Raw genomic sequence first — 19,157 nt, 5'->3', positions numbered from 1 at the left:
GATCAAGGGAGACTTAGACTTTGAGATGATGGAGACTCTCCATAAAAAAAAAAAACACAGTTGTTTGGATGGCCAATCGAGACTTTTCTCTGGCTTATGGAGTATATAGATAATTGGGTGTGGGACACTTTTGAATTATTTTATGGAAAATTTTTTGGATTTTTTAGTTATAATGTCAGAAATTATAGTGTAGAATTCGTCACCGAAACAGCGATTTCTATATTAAACATAATATTATAAGCCTCCACGGCTCCACCCGTTAAATGTTAGTATTAGTCTTGTTATTAATTAAGTTATGTGAGGTTTACTAACTTTTTATTTATTTATAAAGTTATTAATTGATTGGCTATACAAACAATATTTACCTAGACACACACAAAACTAAAATTATTACAAAGAATCAAATGTAAACGCTGCAATCAAATTTTGTAAATCCACAATATATATGGTATAGTCGTAAATTTCATAAAGTTTTACACCCTCTAAATGCACTCTTGCTGGTTCGTGTATTAGGGCGATTCATTCATTCATTCAATTCATCCATTTTTTTTTTTAAAACGTTTGCATTTATCTTTTTTTTATAAATACCAATCATCACATTTAATATCATTTTACTAACCGTTTGCTTTTCGAATTTCAAACACTTTTCTAATACTCGAGACATAATAGTAAAACGCCTACGAGGCAACAAATTTTCAATATTAGTATTATAAGGTGTTCGGTGTGCAATATTGTATCCTAAATTAAATTTATAGTGTGTTTGGTTCGTGAGATTTCAACCCCACAATTCAATCCCAGATGAATAATCATGAGATAATTAGTCATAGATTACCCCATATAACTAAAATAATCTCACAACTCAATCATAAATTGTATCTTGATATTAAATATGATGTATTAATGTGTATCAAATTGATTACTAAGCTCTAGCTTGTTCTAGAATAAATTATAAACATTAATGTAGTACTCCCTCCGTCCCGGCTAAGATGACACATTGCTTAGCTGGCACAGGATTTTAGGAGTTATTGGTTAAAGTGTTTAATTGAAGAGAGAGAAGGTGGGTGTAAGTATTAAAGTAGAGAGATAAAGAAAGATGAATATTTTAATAGGAGTGAGAAAAAGTGGTTGAGTGTATTAATTGGAGAGAGAAAGTTACCAAAAAAGGAAATGTGTCATCTTAGTTGGGACAAACTAAAAAGGAAAACGTGTCATCTTAAGCAGGACGGATGGAGTATTTTATTTGTTGCAACTAAGTTGAGTCATTTTTTTTTTGCACTCGTTTTAAAATAATCGTTATAAATTGTTAAAGTGGATATATAATAAAGTAAAAGCGAGAATAATGTAAATAAAAACTCTTATCTAGAATGAAAATTTTGAGAATAATAAGAAAATGTAATTATAATTATTTTAATGAAATTTTTAAACATAAATGGCTGTATTGCTCTTGTAATAATTGGGAGAAGATAACATGAAAAAGGTTTTGGAAGTGAGAAGATTTTTTTGTTTTTAAGTGATGGTAGTGAAAATATTTTGAAAAAGGAAAAAATTAAAAATGTTTTGAAAAATATTCTAATACTCCATATTAAATAAATCTAAGATTTCGTTCTATCTATTTAATTTTCTTTATTTTATGTTTTCTAATGATTTAAAACTCAAAATAAAGAAACGAAAAAACAAAGTGAAGTGAAGAATAATAGTAGCACAAAAGTTATACTAAGACTGAATACAATTATTTCATGTAATATAATCTTATCTCATATCAATTGCTAGGTTTTCCCATAAAATGTTCCTATATTTTTATATGGCTGTATTATAATCACATTCCGTTATATGAAAAAATTCATGAAAAATTAATCAAAGGCTTTAGATGATTTAATGGAACACTAAAAGTCAAGAACAATGCCAAAAGTTGCATATTTTCTATAAATTCTGATTTTGACACAATGCCAAACGTTGCATAATTTCTATAAATTCTGATTTTAGTAATCAGAAGTGTCAAATGTGAAGTAAAGGTAGTGTAATAACAATATTGTTATGAATCTTGATTGATGATCAACTATAGAAAACCGAGAAGGATGGTTTGTGTATATGAGAGAAATCTTAAGGGAAATTGTGTAAATCTTATTGAAGAAAAGTATGGAGATTACACTATATATTCACCCTCTACTAACTGCCATTTCTCGGCTACAATCAAGAAAAGAGAAAAGGAAGAAAAACAGAATCAGAATCTCTAACTAACTCTCTCTTGCTCCAACGGCTAGTTCAAGATATTTGAACTAGCTTCTTGATTCTCATCTTGGGCCTAACTGGATATTGGGCTGGGCTACACAATGCACACACTTCTACAATTCTCCACCTTGCAGATGTAGCTCAGCCATGGTCGCAAACACTGATTAGCTTCTTACAAAGATCAAACTTCTCCTTAGTAAGAGCCTTTGTTAGCATATCAGCAAGGTTCTGCAGAGTGCTAATCTTCACAACCTTTACATTTTCCTTCTCCACCTCATCCCTGATGAAGTGTAGCCGCACATCAATGTGCTTGCTCCACTCATGGAATACTTGATGCCGAGCAAGACACAATGCACTACTGCTATCACAGTGCACAGTCACTGCCTTTTGAATTACCTCAAACTCAGCTGAAATTCCTTTGATCCAGAAACTTTCTTTCCAGCTGAGGTTAGTGCTATGTACTCACACTCTTGAGTAGATAGAGCCACAACACTTTGGAGAGCTGACTTCCAACTAATGGCTGACCCAAATATGGTAAAGACATAGCATGTCTGGGACTTTCTGTTGTCAAGGTTAGTAGCATAGTTTGCATCACAGTAACCTTGAATTGCTTCCTCCCTTGACTCATCACAGCCTTTATATAGAATACCATAGTTGTCTGCTCCCTTAAGATGTCTGAGCACCCACTTCAACGCACTCCAGTGTTCTTTTCCAAATGCAGACATATATCTGCTAGTTATACTCACAGCATGAGAGATGTCTGGCTGAGTACAGATCATAGCATACATCAAGCTACCAATAATATTAGCATGGGGAATATTCTCCACTTCCTTAGCTTCTTGAATACTTCTTGAAGCCTGATTCTTTGAAAGCTTGAAATGCTGAGCAATTGGTGTAACAGTAGGCTTCACATTACTCATGTTGAACCTCTTTAACACCTTCATAATCTGCCTAAGATAGCCAAAGAGTCTTCTTCCTTCTGTTTCTAATGATATTCATACCTAGGATTCTCTTTGCATCTCCAAGGTCCTTCATTTCAAAACTCTTGTTCAGCCCATCTTTCACTAGCTGGACTTTATGCTTAGATGGTCCTGCTATGAGGATGTCATCCACATATATCAGTAGATATGCAACTGGGATTCCACTTCTTCTCTTGATGTACACACAGTCATCATACTTGGATCTAGCAAAACCACTTTCAGACATGTGAGCATCAAATTTCTTGTTCCACTGCCTTAGGCTCTGCTTGAGTCCATAGAGGCTCTTCTTCAATAGGCACAACTTATTTTCATCTCCCTTCTTCACATCTTCTCCAGGCTGATACATATAGATAGCTTCCTCAAGATCTCCATGTAGGAATGCAGTTTTCACATCAAGTTGTTGTATCTCCCAATCTCTCTGATTTGCAACAGCCAGCAAGATCCTTATTGAAGCATGCTTGACTACAGGTGCAAATACTTCATTGTAGTCAACACCCTCTTCTTGAGTGAAACCTCTAGCAACCAATCTTGCTTTGAACCTCACATTCTCAGTTCCAGTTGAATAACCACTTACAACTAACCAACTTCATAAACTCAGCTTTTTCTACCAAAATCCAAGTTTTATTTCTGATTAGGGAGTCTATCTCATCATTCATTGCTTCAATCCATCTCTTACTTTCACTAGATGATATTGTCTCACTGTATGTAGCAGGCTCAAGAGTTTTCTAGATTCTCAACTGTACACAAGGCATATGAGATTATATCAGCCTCTACATACCTTGCTGGGGCTCTTCTGTTCTCTCTTCGAGTCCTATCTCTTGCAAGCTGATAGTTCCTCAGATCATCAGTGTGTGGTGGTCTTTCTCCATCTGTATCTGAGGTGAAATCTATAGGCTTTTGAGTCTGGTCCTCCACATCTATCACAGGCTCAAGAAACTGGTCATGGTGTTCCACCTCAATATGAGTAGAGTCAGACTTCTTCCCATCTGCACCTGACTTGTCTAGGTATGGCATTATGTGCTCAATGAAGGTTACATCTCTGCTTATAACCACTTTTTGTTTCCCCTCTTCAACACACCACAGCCTGTACCCTTTGACACCCCTCTGATAGCCCAACATCACACACTTGAGGGCTCGAGCCTCTAATTTACCCTGTTTGATGTGAGCAAAGCATTTACAACCAAAAGTCTTTATTCTGGAGTAATCCTCATGTCCACCATACCATCTGAAGTCTGGAGTCTCACCTTTTAAGCTAGTAGATGGGCACTTATTGATCAAGTAAGCAGCAGTAGAAACTGCCTCACCCCAGAATTTCTTGCTCAGACCAGAACCAAATAGCATGCATCTCACTCTCTCCGTAAGAGTCCTGTTCATACACTCTGCCACTCCATTTTGTTGTGGAGTGCCTGGGACAGTTCGATGCCTTTTGATACCATTTTCTTTGCAGAAGACATCAAACTCATTGGAAAGATACTTCAGACCATTGTATGTCCTTAAGCATCTTAGCTTGGTACCCTTCTCAGCTTCAACTTCTTTGCACCAATATTTGAATTTCTGAAATGCCTCTGACTTTTCCTTTAGGATGTAGACCCATATCTTTCTACTATAATCATCAATAATAGTCATGTAGTATCTTCCACCACCAAGAGTGTTCACTGGTGCTGGGCCCCATAGATCTGAGTGAGCATACTCAAGAGGTGAGTTAGAGTAATGAGCACCAGTGGGAAAGGGAGTCCTCTTTGCCTTTCCAAGAACACAGTGCTCACAAGGATCAAGATTTGAGGAGACATCTCTTGGGATCAGACCTGATTTAATTAGCCCCTTGATGCTCCCCTCTGCTGGATGTCCTAACCTCTCATGCCACAATCTTATATCATCAGTTATTACTGAGTTAGTATCTCCAATAACAACTTCTGCCAGCATGTAATAGAGGCTATTTCTCCTTTCTGCAACCATAACAACCTGTTCTCCCTTCCTAACCTCCATTCTTCCAACAGATGAATTAAAAGTAAGGCCCTTGTTCTCCAACAATCCAAGAGAGACCAGGTTTCTTTTGACCTCAGGGATATACCTCACATCACTCAGCATCTTAATAGACCCATCATGCATTTTCAGCTTTACTTTTCCAATTCCCCTCACATTACAAACATGATTATTACCCAACAAAACAGAACCAGCAGCTTTCTCCATATCATGAAACCAGGATTTATGAGGACACTGTTAGGTTTGGTATACTGAAAAGCATGTTTCGAGCAAGTTTCGCTCGAATAGAATCTTGCTTGTATACGTAAAACTCTATAATCCACTTTTAACCCGATTCAGTATTATTTGAGCAGTCTCGCACGAATAGAATCACTATTATTATTACATTGTGTTTGCTTGTGCATTTATAAGATGTTTTACAAACATTTAAATGCATAAGAAGTAAACAAAGTCTAAGTCTTTTGCTTAGTAGACCGGTTGTGGGCGTCGTCCACTTTAAGGTAACACGGTCAGATTTATGCAATGCTTTGCAAAAGAAAAAGAAGAATTTCACAACCTAGATAGGCTTTGGCTAACTATCGTGAAAGGTTGCAATGTCAGTCCGCATATTTCTAAGCCTTACTGAAATAAGATGACATTGGTGTGGTATAGCACTGGACGGATCTAACAGCAAGACGTGTCTTTATGCTATCTACTGAAAGACTAGGTCTTGATAAAATACTATTTCTTAATCTACATATGTTAGCATTGAGCATACGGTATTGATTATGCACTACTTTGACTTATCAAATGGTACGGGTTTTTCGCAACCCAATAATCCTGATATATTGGGTAGTGGTGATTAATATCTAGCGGTGCTAGGATTGCTATTATGTTGAAACGTGCGCGAGGTGAGTCTCATTTGATAATGTCCTCAAGAGGAGCTCGAACAAGGTTTTATTATTCGGAAAACTGGCCAGTTGGAGTTTTATTACTCTATGAATAATAAATAAATGCTTCTTGCTAAGTCCACTCTTGGAATTAATAAGATATTAATTAATTAAGTCCATAGCAGACATTAATTAATTAATGGACATTTATATCTTAAGCGCGGGAAATAAATAATAAAAGTGGAAACCCGGATTACTTGTAATTTCGGATTTGGATGGGGAGAGTTCAATATTACTTTTGTAGTGGCTGCTCGTAATATTCCAATTATAACTTATATTAAATTGTGGGTTCAATTTAATTAGTAAAAAGTTAATTGGGCGAGCCCATATCCAAAACCTTCCATAGATCCCTGTTTGGGCCCAAAAGGAACTTAATATAAATAGGAGAATAAAGGAGACAGAATAATCACAATTTTTATTCTCAAAATTTTCGAAAATTTCGAACTCTCCAGCTGTGGAGAATTTCGAATTCTTCACATTTTCCCAAAAGGATTTCTTCTGTCTTCTTTATTTAAGTCCTAGTATTTTGATGAGATCAGCCCACCCTGATATCGAGATACAGTTCTGGAACCAGAGAGAAGATCCGTGGTCTAGTATTGAAGATCATCACGTGGAGAATGCGCGAGCAATCGACGATTTTTTGGAGAATCAAAATCGGTAACTCTAAACCGTAGAATTCATGTTTTAGGATTTACTATCTTTAAGCATGAATTATTTGTGTTCTAGCATGCAATTATCTGTTTAACATGTGAATTGATTAATTGCATAATCGGTCAAATAGATCCTACGTATGATTTATTTGTTTTGTACAAGTCTTCCGCTGTGCAAGGGGCACCAAACCCCAACAAACAGGGACGGAACTAGACTTTCAAATAAGCCGGTGCTGAAATCCTTAAAAATAATAATAACAATAATAATATAATAATAATAACAATAATACCAAAAATTTCAATTCAAATATAACGTCTTTACAATTTTTACGAGGCTCTAGATGATAATTGTTTCCGACGTATCGCCATTTCTTGAAATCGTCGAAGAATGGCCTCATTTTCAATTTTGTTAAAAATATCCTTCTCAATGTATACAACTAAGATATCATTCATCCAACCGTCTCCCATTCTGTTTCGCAAATCAGTCTTGATAAATTTCATCGAAGAAAATACTCTCTCAACAGAGGCGGTCGCAACAGGAAGGATCAGAGTCAATTCAATCAAACGGTATACCAAGGGAAAAGCCTTATCTCTTGTGGTAGCGACCAAAATCTTTGCAAGATTTCCCAAATCTTCAATATTGGAGAACTCGACTTTATCAACTATATCACTGATATAAGTTTTAAGTTGATATTGGAGAGCCATACATTCAGTGCACGAGAAGTCATCCGGATAAAGTTCTGCGAGACGGACCAACTTGTCGATATTGAAGCTAGCAAAGGAGTTTCTTGGACTAAGGCAATTCATGCAAATAAGCAATTCCGTATTTGTTTATGGGAAACGATTTTCCATCTCTTGAATAACTAAATCAAGAACCTAATAATTATAAGTAGTATGAAATTAGAATACAAAGAAATATTTAATAATAATCATAACTAAGAAATAAAATAGAAATCGTACCTGACAGTAAACCTCCACCTTGTAATGATGATAATTTGTAACGCGTTCCCCTCGTTTCATTCGCACACCAAACTTGACGGCATCATCCATATTGATGACATCAATGGAATTAGTCACACAAAACTCTTCAACCTGTCTCACGAATTGATTCCATCCATTCTCCCGAAAGTCTTGCAAAGTCCTTTTAGTTGTATCAATCAAAGATATAGCTTGAACTATATTTTGATCCCGAAGTTGCAAAACTTTTGACAAATCATTTGTTGACCCAAGCAACTCAATCATCAAGTGTAAAATAAAAACAAAGTCATAGCTTCCAAGCCTCATACTCAATGTTTTTGATATACCTTTATTATCTGGATTAGTACCATCTTCATACACATTTTCAAGTACTTCAATTACCGATGACCACATACCTTTTAGACGAAGCAAAGTAGTGAAGTGTGATCCCCATCGAGTGTCACCCGGCCGCCTTAAACTCATCTCTTGATTTAAACCTATTCCACTTTTAATCTCTTCCCTTTCTAGAGATTTGACAATTTTCTCATGCTCAGCTTGTCGTAGTTTGTCTCTCCTTTTACAAGATGTTCCACATGTATTTACAATCATAGTGACAATGGTGAAAAAATCACTTATAGCACCATGTTGTTTTGTAACATTTACCACGACTAGTTGGAGCTGATGAGCAAAACAATGGATGTACTTCGCAGATCTATTTTCATTCAGTATAAGGGTTTTCAGACCATTGTACTCACCCCGCATATTTGATGCACCATCATAGCCTTGACCTCTTAACCGTGATAAAGATAAAGCATGCTTAGCAAACACTGAGTCAATCCCTTCCTTCAATGACTTTGCTGTAGTATCAGTGACATGTACCAAGGCTAAGAATCTTTCTATAATCTCTCCATTATTGTTCACGTATCTAATAACCAAAGCCATTTGCTCTTTTATCGATGAATCTCGCGCTTCATCAACCAATAGAGAGAATTTGCGATTTTCAATATCTTCCAAAATAACTTTCGTAGTCTCAACAGCACAACAATTTGATAATTCCTTTTGAATCAAAGGACTAGTCATCTGATTATTACGTGGAGCGTTCTCCAATGTAACTGCAGCTACCTCTTCTTTATGCTCACAATACCATTTAAGTATCTCTAGAAAGTTTCCCTTGTTTGTAGACGCAAATGATTCATCATTCCCACGAAATGGCAATCCCTGTCTTAACAATAATCGAATCACATCTAAAGAAGCAGTCAAGCGAATGCGGTAGTTGACTTCGTCTTCCTTATCATATTTCCTCAAATTGTAATCAACACTTTGTCTTTGATTTTTAAACCCTTCAAAAAGTATTCTGGCCTGATCATGTGTGCTATTTGCTGAACCTTCATGTCTCTAAAAATAGCAAGCGCCTTTTTCCAATTTTTAAAGCCCGTACTCACGAATACATCATCTCCAAAACGATTGGCATTAATAGGCTTGAAAAGATAACACCAAAAACAAAATGCCGCTTCTTTTTCAACACTATATTCCAACCATATATGTTTTTCAAACCATTTAGCTTGGAAGCTCCTTTTCTCTTTACCATACGAAGTTTTCCTAAAGACATGACCTTTTGGTTGACAAGGCCCCTTAGAGACATATTCTCTTCGAATGCGATCCCTTATTTGAACATCATAACTAGCAATAGGACTCCGTAGCCCCGGGTCACTAACTATGTTTTCCGGATTAACTTCAACATTGATTCTTTCTTGATTCAAAATCGCATTCGGGTCACTAACTATGTTTTCAGAATTAGCTTCAAAACTTGCAACATTGATTCCATCCTGGTTCACAGTCGAATTCGGGGTTGCAATACTCGAACTAGAAGTTGAATCATTCCTTGATTTTTTAAAATATCGATGCATAACTGTAGCCAAGAATAAACAAGATTAATTAGATAATTTGCATTCGTACATTTTAAATTATTGCAACGTGTAATCTACTAATAAGAAAGTAAGATACTGCATTAGAAAAACATTTATGTTAAATTCATGCCACAACTGCATATTTTTATATATCAAATTGTAATGATTCAAAAACTTGTATTATCACAATTCTCAAAGGTTAATTATGTTTTTCCTATTCAAGCAACAGAATTAAAATCATAATAAATAATTTTAGGTTTCATGCCATTAAATCAAAGTAAAAAGTTAAAATCACAATTAGAATCAAACCTTTTAATTTTTCTACAAGTATAGGAGACCCTTGACCTCTGATTTCTGATATGATTTTGCGGCTGCTGTAATTTGCGTGCGCCTCCGATATGATTTTAATTGGAGAAGAAGAAACGTTACTTGTAGTATAAATTTGGGCTTCTATATTCAATAAAGGCTATTTTAGTTTATCTATTATTATTATTATTATCATTATATATTAAAGGCCCAAGTCTAATACTCCAATCCAATATAATTAATGACCCAATTTAGAAGCCCAATTTCACCATGTGTCGTCTTCTTCAAATTGGGGGTCTCTCAACCTCTTCGCCTCTTCCAGAAACTCACAGACGCAGTATACATAAAAATTCAGGCTATCCAAAGCCGGGGCGGAAATCCGACGGGGCGCGGCTGCATAGGGGGGGGTAGGGGTCCGGTTCCGGCCAAGCCCCCGCTGGAGCGGTGGCTTGGCCGCCGGTATCTCCGTCCCTGCCAACAGACACATGTGAAAGCAACAACTAGAATCCATAATCCACACCCCACTTAACCCACTCTCCATGACTTTTAAAATTTCTGGTGCATCACATTCCTCAACACAATCAGAAGTGGGGTGAGAATTACCTTTAGCCTGCTTCCTTTTCCAAGCATAGCAGTCCTTTTTTAGATGTCAAGGTTTTTTACACCAATGGTACGATCTGGACTCCTTCTGATCTGATGTAGAGGCCTTCACCTCCTCAGCCTTTTTCTTGAACTTTCCCTTCTTGAACTTCTTGACATAGAGACTTTCTGGGGCTGTTTCTTGGGGCTTGGCAGAGCCCTTTTGTAGCTCCTTAGCTCGCAGGGCTGACTGCACCTCAGTGAGAGTAATGGTCTTTTCCCTTCCATAGACCATTGCATCTCTCAAATGATCAAAGCTTTTGGGCAGGGCATTTAGTAGCATGATGGTCTTATCCTCATCATTGATCTGAACATCAATGTTCTCAAGATCATCCACGGCCCTATTAAACTCCTCAAGCTGCTCCGCGGTGCCTCTTTCTTCCAAGAACCTATATGAATACATCCTCTGCTTCATACACAGCCGGTTGGCGAACGATTTTGTCATGTAGAGGCTCTCTAACTTGGTCAAGACCCCTGCTACTGTGGTTTCCTTTGAAACCTCCCTTATTACCTTATCACCGAGGCATAATATGACCACGCTATGTGCCTTAGCGTGAATCTCAGCTAGCTTGGCCTTTGCCTTTTCATCGAGCACTTCATCGGCATTTTTCTGATCAGCCTCCTTGGTTTCCAATGCTGTAGACAACCCCTGCTGTATCAGCAATGCCTTGATCTTCAATCGCCAAAGCCCAAAGTCATTGGCTCCGGTGAATTTCTCAGCCTCCAACCGCGCTGCCATTTCTGCAATCGATCCTTCTCCGGCGTCTCCTTTCCCACAGACGGCGCCACACTGTTATGAATCTTGATTGATGATCAACTATAGAAAACCGTGAAGGATGGTTTTCGTATATGAGAGAAATCTTGAGGGAAATTGTGTAAATCTTATTGAAGAAAAGTATGGAGATTGCACTATACATTCACCCTCTACTAACTGCCATTTCTCGGCTACAATCAAGAAAAGAGAAAGGGAAGAAAAACAGAATCAGAATCTCTAACTAACTCTCTCTTGCTCCAACGGCTAGTTCAAGATATTTGAACTAGCTTCTTGATTCTCATCTTGGGCCTAACTGGATATTGGGCTGGGCTACACAATGCACACACTTCTATATATCTTGCATATTTTCTATAAATTCTGATTTGGTAATCAAAAGTGTCATTTGTGAAGTAATTTTCAAGGTAGTGAAAAAATGTCTTATTTCTCAGCATTATGATTTTATTTGTGTTTTTAATTATTTTATTTTGTCTTCTATGTTTGCCTTATTTCAGTTTCTTTTCTTTCTTTTTTGTTACTCTATATTTTTCAAGAGGAAGGAAAGGTGTCAAGAGTAAATTGTAAATGACTCGATGTATAGAGTTAATAAATTGGAATAACTTTCCATAAATAGAAGTGCTCATAATTTTTATAGGACGAACAAAAATAGAAAGTGCACATATTTTTATGGGACGGAGAGAATACATGTTATTAAAAAGTACAATGTGGCGCGCATCGCACGGTAGAGATACTATTTATCCATAGAAGCAAAACCACTTAATCTCGGAGTATATTTTCTTTCGTTCCAAAATCTATGGAAAAACTAATTGTTTTTTTTTTCCTACAACCATGTTCCATTTTGATATTCCACCTCAATTGTCCAGTGTTCAATTTCTTTAATTTTGGTATGTCAAAATCTTGAAACAAAAAAGCTGTCTTTATTCTTTAATCTCAAAACTTGAGCTAATCGTTTCTAACCGTGCATGTTTAGTTCTAGTTCCTTTTTGTGAACCTTTTGAGGATTGAGCTAAAAATTGGGGCCGATTTGCTAATTTTGAATACAAAATCTGATTTTTATTGATAAATTTGGTCTAATTTCTAATTTTTCCACTATGCATAAATGAAGCTTTGCTGAATAAGTCTTCTAACTGAATCTGGTTTTCTTAATTTGCTAATAATGGTGATATATGTATAATAATGGAAAATAATATTCCTACATTCCATCAAGTATGTTTCTAATTTATCAAATAATATTTTTTTTGACTGATAATTTTCAATAGAAGTACATTCCAATATTTACTAAACCATCGTTAGTAAGGAATTTAGATAAAGTTATTTTAGTCAAAAAGGTAAACACGTTTAGACGCATATTAATTATTAAGTAAGTTTTATAGTAGAAAAGGTAAACGCGTTTATACGTATATGTTGGTTAGTCTACGCATAAACAACTTATGCTTATTTAATTATAGAGGGAACATATATTTTTAGTTCTTGAACTTTGCTGAGGTATTAATTTTGTACTGTTACGTTGAAAATATTTAGGTCATTTGACTTTGATTTAATATAATTCTAACTATTTTTTATTGTTTGGAACTTTTTTTGGGTGAAAATACTCTCAAATTCATGAAGAACATTCCATCTATTTTACTCTCTTTTTCATTAAAATGAGAATGAAGAAAGGGGGGAGAAGAAAGAAAAGGAGAAGGAACAAAGGGGGAAGAAGAAAGAAAGAGAGATAATTTGGTTGGAGAAGCGAACTTACAAGCTCTATTCCCTAGATTGTTTTTACTCTCGACTCAAAAAAACAACTTTATTGTGGAAATGGTCGTTCCTTTGTAGGAGGAAGTTGTTTGCTTGGGAAAGGAACTATTGGGAAAAATCCTTTCAGTCATGAATCTCATATCATTTAGTATAAACACGAGGGATATGAGAATCTGGTCTTGGCTTCATTCGAAGTGTATCTTGGTTCTAACTTTGTTTTGCAAGTCACGAAACTTATAGAAGAGGACGAATCAGCTACATATATATCATGGACAATTGGCATGGAGGAGTCTTGCCCTGTCTAAACCTCAACTACATGTGTGGTTTATTCTACAAGGAAGATTAAACATCAAAGCTCGATAATTTGAATCAGGCATGAGTCGAGTTGAATATAATTGATGTACTTTTTGCAAAGAGAACCCAACCACTTTTGAACATCTCTTCTTCAGCTACAAAATCTCAAGCAACTTTTGGCACCATTGTTATGATTGATGAAATATCTGTATGCGACTTCAGAAACAACCAAGAGCTTGCATCCTATCCTTAGCAAGGTAATCTATTTAGCAAGATTGACAAGCAAACCTAAATTTTCTTATTCTATGTCACATATCATGGTCAATCTGGAAAATTCATAATAAGATCATTTTTCATGACTTCAAGCCTAACTTAGACTTTGAGAAGAAAATTATTTTTTGGCGCCTTGGAACTTGGATGAGAGGATTGTGCCCGGAGTTTCCATTCTCGCTTAGACATGTTGTAAAAATTTTGATGACATCAGAACGTGGGCAAGAGCAACAAACCCACACAGAAGATTATCACTAGTTAGGGGAGTTCTTGACTCTTGTCTTGCTCTTTGCTTGTTGTTTATCTTAGTCTCGATGACTCTTGGTTGATGTTCATGGTGGCTAGTTGAGTGGTTTATTCTAGTTAGGTTTTGGTCTCTTTCTCTTTGGCTTTTTTTTTCTTTTTGTCTTCTTTTTTTAAGTTAGCTCTGCAGTTGTTGTGGTTTTTTGCTTTCTTCTGTTGTTGTAGTTGGTTTTTTGTTATTTTGTGCTCAATTTTTGGTGGTTTGCGATTTCTATGAAAAAGAGAGATAAATTTTAATGAAGATTGAGTAAAATAGATTGAAATGTCCTACATGGATTTAGAGGGTATTTTCATCAAAAAAAATCCAAATAGTGAAAAAATAGTTCAAACGATATTTAATCGAAGTTAAAAGACCTTAGATGAGATTTTAAAATGTTACAGACTAAAACTTATACACCTTAGGGATTAAACTCTATATATTACTCCTCAATTTTAGAGTGGATTTCATAAATTATCAATGAATTATACTGTTTGCATACGTGTAATCCTTGTAATCGTGGGTATCCACACTGAACAAGTCGAGTAATCGTACCCGATGTCAGCTAAATTTGTTGTCTCAATACCCGTCCCGCAACATATCAGGATTACCCGATACTCGTGTCGATATTGCGGGTACCCGTACCTGACCCAAAAATTTGAAAATCCTAATGGACGATAATGTTCCCTAATTTACTGTATTAAATTTTGATGGTAAGCTTTGAATTGATTGAGAATAAAAGTGACCGGACACTTTATAACTAGTTCCGGTGAGTTTTCAACTGTATGGTCATTAGAATATAAAAGTATTTCAAAAGAATTTTTAGATTTTATAAAGTATTAAAAGATGGTATATAGCTAATACTAGCAATATCGGATATTATCGGGACTAACCAGTATACTCGCACGGGTACCCGCTACCCGTAAAACTCTAAAACACGCTACATATCCCGCCCGTTTCCCATTATCGTCGGATAGCGGGTACCCAATATCCGGCGGATATCGGGTCAAAATGGGAATCACCCATTACCCGCTACCCATTTTGCCACTCCCTACTTGTAAAATTACATCACCAATATTTTTTAAAACTTAGAATGTAATCATATATAAGATCCTTTTCCATTTTTTTACCTTTTGAGAAACAATTTGCTATCAAATACTTTATGTTTAAGTATTCGATTTGTGATTATGTTTTATTATATATCTATGATATTTATTTATTTTTTACATATTTACATTTATTTCTTTTTTATTTATATCAAACAATATAAGCATTTCGCTTTTGTACTAAAGATTTGTATTTTGAAAGTGAAAGTGAAAGCTTTGATCTTAAGAAAATTATTTGATAGTAGTACATAAAAACGCCTACATTTATGATAATGATTCTAATAATAATGATTAGTAAACTACACAATTAATAAAAGAGTAAACTAATTGTGTTTACTATATTATTATTAAATAGCCAATGATCCATAAACTTTTAAAATATTTAGATTTTGTAGAGACGAATTATGCTTTTATATTGTTTGAGGTACTTTGAAAACAAATCAAAGAAACGAAGAATCAAAATATGATTAAAAAAAAAAAGAACTTAACTATAACAGCACTTTCCAAATACAAACATAAATCACAAAACAAGTATTCAGGCAACACCATAAAGTCTAAAATATTTGTAGAAGGTTTGGGAGCATAGTAAAGAAAAGTGAAAAGGAGGACATACTTAATCATACCCTAAAATCAGAGATTATTAGTATTTTTTTTTTTCACAAACCACAAATATAAATTAACATAATACAGAAACAATTGATGAAATCCACTCTTATTTTTAAACAGAAAATATAAATAATCGCTCTCCTTCAATAGTCCAACAGTTTATGAATTCCCATAAAGTCTGCATTCATTCATAATTTCTGCTGATCATGTTTCACGTCATGGCCCACCTAACCACTTTGACAAAATTAACAAATCGATAGTAAACTATCAATCAGTGTTAATTTTGTCAACTTTACTGCGAGTTAAATTTTATGTATTTTTGTAAACAAAAACCCCTATTGAATAATCCAGGATATCCAAATTTCTGGAATATTTTTCAAATATGCTATAATTACGAACATGAGTATTTGACGGATGCTTGAGATTGTACATTATAGAGGTAGTTTTATAGGGATAGAAATACTATCCTTATTTCTTCATAGTGAACAATCTGATCAAAGTGAAACCGACGAGTGGTGCACATGCTCAAGGAAAAACAAAATTTAAGAGATCTCTAAAATCCATTAAACAAAAATTACCAGGGACTCTCCATGAGGACACCATTTGTAGATCTACTATTCTTGCACGAACACAGTAACACTAGGAAAGCATAAGAAGCCAACGTCGTTACTTTTTCCCCCTGCTAAGCCTTTGAAGGTGATAATTAATGCTGCCCCAAGGCTTTCGTTTATTGGTAGTCTGCAGAAAAGAAAAACAAGCACGTTAGCAGCAGAGATGGCCAATGTTGAGAAAAATCTATTGGAATACAAATAATTTTAGCATTTCTGCCAGAACTAGAGTTACCTGAGCATCCATGCACGCGCTCAACAAAGACTTCTGCCGGCTGCATCTCTTATCATCGCCTTGAGTTAAAGCCAAGCAACTAAGAAATGACATCATTTCTCTCATGCAAGGTTTCTGAAGGTTCCCGAATTTCTTTGGATTGATTTTTAGCTGAGAACCTTGTCTGCCCATTATTCCCTGTTTAGATCCACAGATAAGACAATGTTAAAAATGTATTCATCGATCCAGAGATACGAGCAGCAATATACAGATCAATATTACAATAATCAGAGATCATTTAACCAAGAAACTAGCTATTCAGCTGCGTGGATGAGATTATGAAGGGGTACAATAGTCCAAACAAACCATCAGATTTTGAGCTTCTTAGATCAGATTCTGAATAGAGAATTTCAAACAAAATTAGGCACGAGAAAATGCTATTTTGAAACTGAAACAAAATGATAAAGAGAAGAAATTTCAGTCTCGGATCAATTTTCTTAATACGTAGGTGTATTTTTAATTGAAATCTAGAAAGGTTTTACTATTCTTATGAAGAATATCAAGCATCTAAACTTCATTATTGTGGAGAAGATGTTAGATGTGAAAATTTAACATGTAGTTCCATAAAAAGCAACTGATTTTGCATAGACTGGAGAAGGAGTAAGATGCTTTCCAAATTACCAAAACCAGCAATATTGCTATGAAATAAATTTTCATGCTAAAATCACTTTGAAGAAAGCAAAAAAATCATACTTAGTCAGTATACACATTAATTGATCAACAGATTAGTCAATACTTGTAGATGCCTGAATTTCTATTTTCCAATCTTCATTTAAATCCAATAGAGACAGGCCTTGAACTCAATAGCTATTATACAAACTTAACACTAATCCAAAACAAAGCCACAAATATGATATACCTATCCTCGATGGAGACTGGAGAGCATAAGAAGCATGCTAATCAGTGAATTGAGCAACTGAGATTTGAAAGCGGTACATAAAGATAAAATCACATCAGATCTGAAAACCCTTAACCCCCAATTCAAAAATCGATTCCCAAACACGAACCGAAGAATAGAAAAGCGTCTCATTTGAACCACATTGAACAAGTAGAGAGAAGAAATTACACGATGAGGAAACGGATTGATTTTACGCACAGACGGTGGTAATCAGTTGGTCGCGTCGCCTCGTTAAGAGTTCGAGAAAAATCTGATAGGGAGTAAGAATTGGAGATAAGGCGGCGTCCGGTAGCTAGCGGCGGAATGGAATCTACGATGGTGGTAGGCGGCGGCGAAGGGTGTGGTTTCTGATTTTCAGAGGTGAAGCAATGAGCTCAAACAAAATAATGAAAATGAAAATTCATAGGAAAAAACTCCTTTCATCGTTACGTCATTTTTTAAGGGAAATAATGCCGTACAAAATATTACAGTACTAAAATCAAATTAAAAAAGAGCTACGAAAATGGGCTATTTTTATAATGGGCCGTATTTATTTTCCATAACTATTTTCTTATTTCACATCCTATTTTTCTTTTTCTTTTTCTTTTTTAACTTCAGAAGCCATTTTTGAGATACAACTTCTTAATATTTGTAATTCTTGGTATCAATGTTTCTATTTAATTGAATTTAACATCTATAAAATTTTATTTTAATTTATGTGGTTTTGAATAAAATTAAGTAAAGTTGATCATCCCAATGTATTCACAGTCGTGTTTTCTGTCCGCTTTCATTTTAATTTTCTTCTTATTTTGCCTATCGTTTTTTTTATATGTTCCAAACTATACTATTATTGTTTCTATCCTTCTTTTATGCCTCTGCCATTCTGAACTTGCACTCCTGGCATGGTTAGAGTTGTCAAGTGGGCCGGATCGGCTCGGGCCTTCCAAAGCCCGCCTATATTTTGTCCCAGACCAGTCCAGGCCCGTGTCTAAGTCGGTCTGGGTTGGGCCAAGCTTTTATTAATTTTGTTAAACCCGGCCCAGTTTAGGACCACTTGGCAAGTAGGTTGGACCGTGCTTTATTTGATTTTTTTTTATTTATGTAGATTAAAGAGATTTTATAAATATTAAACTTAAAAATAAAACGTACTGTATAATTTGTTACTTGTATTTATGTCACTTGCACAAAATCTAAACTGAAATAATAATTAAGGTCATTTGCCGAATTTACATTAATAGTATCATTTTTCATGTTCTTCACTCTATCTAAAAGTGCATAACTATAGGAATAGCCACTATTGTAAGTAGACGATGGCATATAAGTATGAACTAACTACTCCATCCGTCCCACAAAAGATGTCACACTTTCCTTTTTAGTTTATTCCACAAAAGATGTCACATTTTCCTTTTTGAAAAAAGTTCTCTCTCACATGAATATAAAAATTATATTTTCTCTCTTCATTTAACACACAAAACAAAACCTCCTAAAATCTCGTGTCGTCCCACAAGTGTGACATCTTTTGTGCAAACAGAGGGAGTAATAAATTTCAAAAATCCTATTCCATAATTATTCATTAGAGATTGAGGTTTGAATACCAACACAGGAGTAGTACTTTTATAAATAAACTTCACAACCATCCATTGGAACAATATAGAGAATATTAGCATGACTCATGCACAAGATGAGCTCAGACTGGGCCTGGATTTACAAAATAACCTAAATGGAGTCCACTTCAAACAATGAGCCCAGC

At 35.2% G+C, this 19,157-nt stretch overlaps 2 protein-coding genes and 1 pseudogene across 3 annotated transcripts; all 3 read right to left on the bottom strand.

Annotated features, from left to right (window-relative positions):
* Nucleotides 1-7,098: 7,098 nt before the first annotated feature.
* Nucleotides 7,099-7,578, bottom strand: LOC148933444 (uncharacterized). Its single transcript, XM_089060094.1, has one exon. It carries the CDS (start codon nt 7,576-7,578, stop codon nt 7,099-7,101), a length of 480 nt encoding a protein of 159 aa, XP_088916220.1.
* A 24-nt stretch (nt 7,579-7,602) lies between these two features.
* Nucleotides 7,603-11,319, bottom strand: LOC148933443 (uncharacterized; annotated as a pseudogene).
* Nucleotides 11,320-15,991: 4,672 nt separating this feature from the next.
* On the bottom strand, nt 15,992-17,863 carry LOC125219413 (small ribosomal subunit protein mS37). Of its 2 annotated transcripts, none has more exons than XM_048121387.2 (3): nt 17,627-17,863; nt 16,492-16,668; nt 15,992-16,386 (listed from the first exon to the last, which is right to left on the bottom strand). In XM_048121387.2, the coding sequence occupies exons 2-3, from the start codon at nt 16,660-16,662 to the stop codon at nt 16,315-16,317; spliced, it is 243 nt and encodes an 80-aa protein (XP_047977344.1). In that variant the 5' UTR covers nt 16,663-16,668; nt 17,627-17,863; the 3' UTR covers nt 15,992-16,314. The 2 variants fall into 2 exon arrangements, with proteins under 2 accessions (XP_047977344.1, XP_047977342.1); XM_048121385.2 differs by having other exon boundaries at nt 17,597-17,861.
* Nucleotides 17,864-19,157: the final 1,294 nt, after the last annotated feature.

This window comes from Salvia hispanica, chromosome 1 (genome assembly GCF_029641045.1).
Source record: "Salvia hispanica isolate PSC_SH4W2 chromosome 1, Shi_PSC_v1, whole genome shotgun sequence".
In the NCBI taxonomy this organism is placed as follows: Eukaryota; Viridiplantae; Streptophyta; class Magnoliopsida; order Lamiales; family Lamiaceae; genus Salvia; species Salvia hispanica.
Note: the sequence above shows the minus strand (reverse complement) of the source record. Positions and strands in the feature narration are given on the sequence as shown.